This window comes from Danio rerio, chromosome 1, assembly GCF_052040795.2.
Source record: "Danio rerio strain M-AB ecotype USA chromosome 1, GRCz13ab, whole genome shotgun sequence".
NCBI classification, from domain to species: Eukaryota; Metazoa; Chordata; class Actinopteri; order Cypriniformes; family Danionidae; genus Danio; species Danio rerio.
In genome coordinates, this window is record NC_141021.1 from 31,572,490 (window position 1) to 31,580,984 (window position 8,495).

Genomic DNA, 8,495 nt, shown 5'->3' on the forward strand with positions numbered 1-8,495 from the left:
TTAAATAATGTGCACGCTTTCGGTTTCATTTCCACTGCTAAGTGCTGTTCATACTTCCCACGCGTGCTCCTGAAAGATCACCCTGTTCCACAAACTGAATGTTGTTTACTACTTTATTAGTCACAACCTGCAGGTTTTGTTCACTGAAGCAGACGCGCGCGTATGGCAAGCCGTTTTAGCATTTAAACCTTTGTTCTGACTATCCATAAATATATTTAATTCATATTTAATTAAATTCATTTAGAGATATCTCTAATTATATTTTGACTAGTCGAATTATAATTATGACTAGTCAAAATATAATTAGAGATATCTCTAAATATATTTATGGTAGGGCTGCACGATATTGGAAAAAATTGACATTGCGATATTTTTTTCCCCTGCGATATATATTGCGATATTATATATATATATATATATATATATATATATATATATATATATATATATATATATATATATATATATATATATATATATTACTTAAAACTAGGGCTGTGACGGTCACCATGACAACCGCGTCTTTTTAAGTAAAGTGTGTTTTAATATTCACTGCTGAGTGCTGAGAGTCCAAACACTGAGGAGCAAATCCATCGATACGCAGATCCACGGGTCCCGAACCATGCAAACCAGTGGCGATTGACGGCGAGGGAAAAAAAGCCATGTAGGCTTAATCAACTCCTGTCTTCTAAACGCAGAAGCCCAGCTCAGCCAGGCATGGCAGAGGCATTTGCAAAAATGGCCAGATACAAAAGAGAAAGTGATAAATGGAAGACATTGACGAGAAATTGAGCATAGGCTATTTGGTAACTAAGAACGCGCCGCTCCGCAGAGTAGAGAAACCTGCGTTGCGAGAAATGCGGGCGGCGGAACAGAAGGAGAAGCCCTCTCTCGCATGGTTGTGAAAAAGTAGCCTGTCTGTGCATTATCGCTACAAGCACACCGTCTGACAGTGTATTGCTGGAAACATTATAACTCCATTCTTCACTTAAACCGGACAAAGTCAACATGTTAGTTTTTCTGGCAAATAATTTAAAATATGACTACAAAAGGTGGAGAGAAACTACGCTGTTTTTTTAAACATCTGACTTATATTGTTACTAGGTTAATATTTTCTTTTTACTTATAATTATTAATATTTATATTATTATTACACTGATTAGTAAAGTGCCATTTAGACTATTTGTTAAGTTCTTAAAAATGTAACGTTTAATTGTTATTATTATACAGTTTCAAGCAGTTAAAGTAATTTAATATTTAACTACAATATTTATAAACAGTTTTGTGTTGTTTTATTAACGAAAGTTCAAAAATAAACATGTACGTTTATACGGATGTTTTATTTATTAATATTAAATTCGGTTATTCCTTAATTTTTACATAAAAGGTAAATTAACTTAAGTAGGCTACATTATTTGTTGATGTACGAGATCGAGGAACATGTTTGTCAGTAAATAATGTTCGCACCACTTAAAAAACAAAACAAATGAATAACTTGCGAAAAGGATGCAATAAAAAATGCAAGCGCTTAATCATTCTTCACAATCGGATTCGTACGTGCAATAAGCCGAGGCTATATTGCGCCGACAAGAACAAGCCCTAAAACTAAGTCTAGAGAGAGAATTAATACTAGTTAATATTAATGATTATAAACACGAACTGCGTTGTATGATAAACGCATCACAATGATGTCGTGATCTTTGCTGAAGAACTGATATGTTATCGCCGTCTCCCCAGCCAGGTTTTCATCTGCTTTTTTCCCCTTCTTCTGGATACAAACAATAAAGTATTAGCGCCAGACCAGTGGTTTAAATTATATTTTACTCTCCTGATTTCTTTTCTTTTCATTAAAAAATAATTAAATGTTTAAAGTTTTGTATTGCATAGCCTATATATTTTTAAAGATTATCATTCAGCCTACCTGCAGCGCATGAGGTTGTGTGCTGGGCAAATCCCCTTTACTCATGCTACCCATTTCATTTATGACACTGTAAACTTGACTTGGCAGGCTGATCATCTTTAAACTCAAAAGGTGTTTTTAACTTGAGACTGCATGCTTCTGCATAATGTGATTTTATTACAACTGTTAGCGGTGTCAAAATGAAAGCAAACATTAAAAAGGTTTTTGTTTTATCAATTGTATAGTTTAGTTTTAATAATAGCTAATGTATATAATGAATTATAATATCGATTATTGTGTAGACTACAGTGTTCAACAAAACAATTTTATTAGGTTACTCTAATAGACCAAATCCCTAACTGAAAAACGAATGTGAAAATGACAGGCAGTTGCGTCTTTGCTAAAATTAATTTAACGACGAATTTCTTTTGCTTTTTTCCCCTTTAGAGATCAAAAGAGCTGTTTTTAAAGATTTATTTCACTAAAACATGAATTGAATGCCCAGTTCTTTCCCGTGTGAGTTTAGTGCGCCTCCGCCGCGTCTGCGTTTTTAAGGTTACAGGTGCACCCTGACCTGACGCGGGGACCAGATCTCTGTATTGCTTTAATTTCTCAATTTTCATAACTGCATTGCATTTTCATATGGTAAAATATCAAAATTTATGCTCTGAAAGTAGTAGGAATGACGGGAGTGTTAGTAATTAGTAAAAACAGAAAGAACTTTCACTTTTGAGTGAACTTCTGTCACGTGTTATTTTAGTATGATAAAATAAACAAAAATAGTAATGCAGAAAAGTATTTTTCGCTCTGCCAAGCCTTCTCTGTTGCTGTATAGAGAAGCAGCCTGCTCAGTCTCCTTACCCCGGCCCCACCCCGCCCACCGACTCCTGAACGTCTCACTCACTAACTCACTCACGCGGGCATGCAGTGCGGTCTCATGAGGAAACGCAGCTTTTTGATATAATGTTTTTCTTGTTCCCAAATACAAATAATTTATCAAGTATTGTTTGACGTAAGTATTCGTAAAAACACTATTCCTGCTTTTCCGAATACCGTATTCCGGTTCGGCTCCACCCATAATATATATATATAATTTATTTATTTTTTTTTTTTTTGCATCGCACCCTCCTGCGATGTGACTATCGCGGATGCGCACATCGCGATTTCAATGCTGAAACGATATATCGTGCAGCCTTAATTTATGGATAGTCAGATCAAAGGTTTAAATGCTAAAACGGCTTGCCATACCCGCGCGTTTATCATAGTCCGCCCTCTGTAGTAACAGCTCACGTCATGTGTGATTTTGCGGCCGCCAATACATCATTATATGAGGACAGAATGGTATTTTAGGGTGAATTGTACCTTATAAATACAGTATGTGACTCTTTCAACACCATTAGGAGGTATCCATGTCGCTGTGCAAAGTATGTAAATCACTTTGAAGACTTTAAAACTTAGGATGTTTGACCCAGTATGCGTGTCAAAAAGCGGACGAGTCTCAAGCAATGACTGTACAACCGAAATGTTGCCAGACGTCTGATTTTGAGAGGATGGGCCATCCTCTATTTCAACTCCACTCATCTTGGTTGGCTAACATTACTGCTGCTGCAATCTGAACTCACGTGCGACAGCAGGTGGAACATAGCTCACGTGCAGACAGCTCAACTAATAAGAGAAAACTGACGTCATATCGTAATCAGATCGTCATAACGCCACAATGCATATCGAGACATTTTTGCATCGCAATAAATCGTACAACGATAAATCGTTACATCCCTACTAACCGCATTTTAATTCTTCACGGTTCATTAATTATAAAGGCTTCTCGACACCACATTTCTGCATGGAACAAAACTGCAGCAACTAAACAAAAGTTATGCCAAGTCTGCACTAGTTTAAAGTTGAGCTTGTACACCAAGACTATGAGTGAGTCTATAAGGCAAGTTCGTTATTTCCATTGGAGGGACATGCATACAACGCAACATGCTTGCGCTTTCCAGGTGCACCTAGTTAAGATGACCGGGAGCTTTTGTGACCGCTGGAAATGCAAATGGCTGAAGTTTGAGGAAGACGCAATGAAAAGTACACCGATTTGCAAACCCATCTAAAGTAAAAAATAATGGAGCTGATGAAAACGATCATGTGGTGAATGTTGATTTACCAGCCAAAATCAATCGAATGTTTTTGGGGGACTGGGGGTGGTTTAGCTGTTTAATGGCCCAAATCTAGATGCGTTATATTCACTGGTTGTCCAGCGCAAATGGCCGCTAAAATGTAAAATCTAACTGTTTCCATTTAAACTGAAACTGCAGCTCATAACAAGAAACGGTATTGTGAAGGTGGTCATTGGGAATCCTGCTCTGCCCCACTCATATATTGGGCCGGCTGACTCGCTGCTTTTTTTCCAGAAAATACAGTAAAAATGTATATCGGTGGATATTATTACTATTACTTTACTGGACTATTACTTTACCCAATAAATTGTATTTTTAACGTCTACTCCCACAACAACCCTAAACCCAACTGTTACATGACTGTAAAAATATTCATTATAGTTACAAAAAGTGTAATAAAAAATGCTGCTATATTGATGTGCATATGGCACTTCCAACCAGCCACGTATCCAATCTAGACTTTACCCTTGCATACTCTTCTATTGGCGCGTCACCAGAATCACGTCATTGAAAAAAAAAACCTATACCCAGTTGATTCAGTCCTTGCCTAGCGACATAAAGTGCATTAAACTTCTTTTTTTCCATGTCTTTTTTTCACGTCAACAAAAATGCATTGTGGTTTTCTGGAACACTTTATTTATTTATAAGTATATTTTTATCATTAACATAAGTAACGGGCCATGCATAAAACATTAATTTGTACTAATATAGTGTGACTGGAATACAAATGACACTATTAGTGTACAGCCAGTTAAACACATGTTACAAAGAATAAAGAAAAAAGTCGATGCATTAAAGAAAAACAAATATTTAAAGAAAACAAAATGAAAAATAAATCAAAAGAAATAAAACATAAATATCACAAACCATAAGTAAAATGTTACATATGCGTACCAAAATGGATCTGTTCGTTTAAAAGTAAATCTTATTTTATTCACCAGTAGAGTTGGCGGCTTTCTTATTTAACAATACGCAGTTTTTGAAACATAAAAGGTTTTAAGGCCCCTTAAACTGTCAGTTTCAAACATCTATCAAAACAAACTATTAAAAATTAGTTTTAGAGTGGTAGTTCAGATACTGTGACGCAGTGGGTAGCATAGCCTCACAGCAAGAAATCTGCTAGTTTGAGCCCCAGCTGGGTCAGTTGGCATTTTTTTGTGGAGTTTGCATGTTCTCCCCGTGTTGGCGTGGGTGCTACGGTTTCCCCCATAGTCCAAAGACATGCTATGTAGTTGAATGCTAAATTGGCCGTCGTGTGTGTGTGAATGCAGGAGTAACTTATTTGGCTGTTTGAGTTGCAGCTGAAAGGGCATTCTCTGCATAAAACATATGCTGGATAAGTTGGCGGCTCGTTACGCTGTGGTGTTCCCCTGATTAACAAAAGAGACTAAGCCGAAAAGAAAATGAATGAATGAATGAATGAATGAATGAATGAATGAATGAATGAATGAATGAATGGCAGTTAATTCCGAAAGACATTTGAAGCTAACAAAATGCTCTACCATGACATTTAGGATAAAACATGAAAGATTAAGCTAACGACAACCTTAGCACAGATCGTCAGAAGACCTGTTGCACAAGATTACAAGGACAATGAGGACTCCACATTCAATCTCTGTATGACACTCGAACAACCTCTACAGCAACCGAATGACGTACTTAAACGCGACTTACCAGAAAACGTGTAGAACTCGTGCCTTGGTCAATAGCAGCTACGAGTGGGCCTAGCATGATCCTGTTCGACGATGCAGCCATTGTATCATTCATTGAATCAGGGAACGACCATAGCAGCCACAGATATACGCCTGTCTGTATATGTCCCTGTTATGTGCTCCGCCCTCGTTCCTGACGCAGGTCTCTGGGAGCTACCCAGATCGATGCCGATGGGCAAGGCCAATATGGCAAGCTATTATAGCATTAAATACCTCTTGCCGTAATTCAGTTTTGACTATATGGCAAGCCGTTTAGCATTAAATACCTCTTGCCGTACTAGGCATAATTCAGTTTTGACTAGTCATAATTCCAATTCCAGATATCTATATTGCAATTAAGATATCTGCAGTGTGATTGCGACTAGTCTTATCCATTGAAGATATCTGCAATGTTAATTAGACAAGTCGTAATATACAATTAGAGATTTCTGCAAATGACTAGACATATTGTTTCATTGAGTTCCATTGAAAAATAATAGCAGATATCTAAAAATGAGTTTTGACTAGTAGACACTGTAATCAGAGATATCTCAAAATGATTTTGACTAGCCAGAATTGTAGTTAGAGACATCTCTAATTGCAATTGTACTAGTGACAATTAAATTAGAAATATCTGAGTTGCTACAAGTGCAAATTATAATTCAAGATAACTCTAACTGAGTTTTTACTAGTCACAATCCATTTAGAGATATCTTTAATTTATAATATTTAAAGATATCCATACAGTAAAACTGCCAGTTTCCAACACCTGATATATAAAATACTCACCCCTCACTCGGCATATGGCGCTGCTTATTTGAATTACATATTTATTTCAAGTAATGATTGGCAGCAGCATATGCAACATCTGAGGGCAGTATTGCACACTCCTGACATTGCTTTCCCCTTTTTTTTTATTGAATGCTTGAAAAAACATTAACAACAAATGTCATCAATCAAACAACAACAATCCAGGGGTTTTCACTTAGGTCAACATAAGTGCCAAGTCCTTCATTAAACTCCTTGTTCATATTGCTTTTAAGTTTGTTGATCCCTCAATAAAATCAAAATAAATTTTTATTTCAGTTTTAAATACAGGGAAAAAAGGTTTACACTTACAAAACTTGCTCGTGTGAATAAAAAATTTGACCAACAAAAAAACAAGGTTTATGAAATAAGTATTATTTTTATTTTCACATTCATGCAAACCAAAGATAACATTCTGGTTTGTAAATTCAAAATCTGCCTTAACATAATCTCTTATAAAATCTACAGGAATAGCTTTGACAACCAAAGAGAATTTTGCACAATTAAAATTGAATTTTAACTTAAGATGATCATAACTCAACATATTACCATCATCATCTATTAAATGAATTCCAAACTCCTTTGTCAAACCAGTCATTAAGAAATAATGATTTCCTCTTATGTAAAATACACCTGTTATTCCAAATGATAACATTATTTGGAGTAAAATTGTGCTTGTACAACATTTTCCAAAAGTATAGTGCAATACTCTTCTATAACACCTGCACTAGTTGATTTGTTAATAAATAATTAGTCATTCTTGGATATTAAATGTAACAACAAGGTCTTAAGATCACTACTGACAAAAGAATATTTTCCTCTTAGTGTTAAAAGAATAGTTTTATCTGAGAGATTTTATAAAGCGGACACTTGAAGTTAGAAAAAGATACCTGTCATTTCCCTTGTTACCTAAAATGAAAGAAGTACATTTCAAAACAATTAATGACATATATCTATGTAACGAATTTATTAGAATAAGATTTAATTTAGACAGCAATGCTTGTATTTTTTGCTTGAAAGATATTGAATCCCAGGAACATGTTTTTTTTAATTGTTCCATTGTCAAATCCCTTTGGGGCAGATTGTATGAGTGGTTGATGACAAAAAATTTAATTGTGAACGTGTATACTTATAGTTTAGCATTACAGACACTAAAAGAGATACTTTTGTCAGGGTCATCAAGAAAAATCTACATCATTCTTCACTTCCATAAACTGGCGGTTTTGGGTCCTTATCCCTGTTGCCTCTGCCTTGCTTGATTGGGGCTGGTGGAGCTGATTTCCAGTGGATTAGCCTTAATGTGACAAGAAGTGTAACTTTGCACAACGTTCCATAAAATTTCTCTTAAGCTCCCAAACCTTTACAGAACATTAGGGAAGTTCTTAAAATGTTCTTTTATTCATATAACAACGTTCCCAGTATGACTTTAGGGGGGCGCGCTCTATGCACATCATGATTTTACTAAATACAACACGATCCTGAATTAACATCCAGGACCCAGGAACATGTCCTCCTTGGTGGATCCTTGATCCAGCAACATGTCTTACTTGTTGAAATCAGGTTAGGGGATGTGGCTTTCTATATAGGTTACTCTATGGTCACCTAATAACATTACAAAGAGAACATTTGTGACATTTACAGAACATTCCCACATGGTCTTCTTTTAGTCATATACAGTAGTAATGTTCCCAATATGTCTTTAGGAGAATGTTTTGTTTATTCTATGGTCACATAACGTTACAAAGAGAACAATTGTGATATTAGAATATTTTGACAAATGCTTTGTTTTTCCTTTAATAAAATTTTAAACAATTTATTTTTTCTTTTAATTTAATTTATTGAGCTCTCTTTGTCACTAACATTCAGGACAAGAAAATAACATTCTAGGTTGGTTTCTAGATTTTGAAAACGTTTTGGGAATGT

At 35.5% G+C, this 8,495-nt stretch overlaps 1 protein-coding gene across 42 annotated transcripts in view; it reads right to left on the minus strand.

The window, feature by feature from the left end:
* zgc:172295 overlaps positions 1–5,935 on the minus strand; it is a 122,202-nt gene extending 116,267 nt beyond the window's left edge. For 38 of the 42 annotated variants that reach the window (XM_087234929.1, XM_087234924.1, XM_087234923.1 and 35 more), the window contains exon 1: positions 5,749–5,887. Coding sequence is in view for 29 of the 42 variants with exons in the window: in XM_087234915.1 (XP_087091041.1) it covers positions 5,749–5,841 (93 nt within the window). In the remaining 13 variants the exon portion in view is untranslated. 42 annotated transcript variants of the gene reach the window in all.
* Between the last annotated feature and the right edge of the window lie 2,560 nt (positions 5,936–8,495).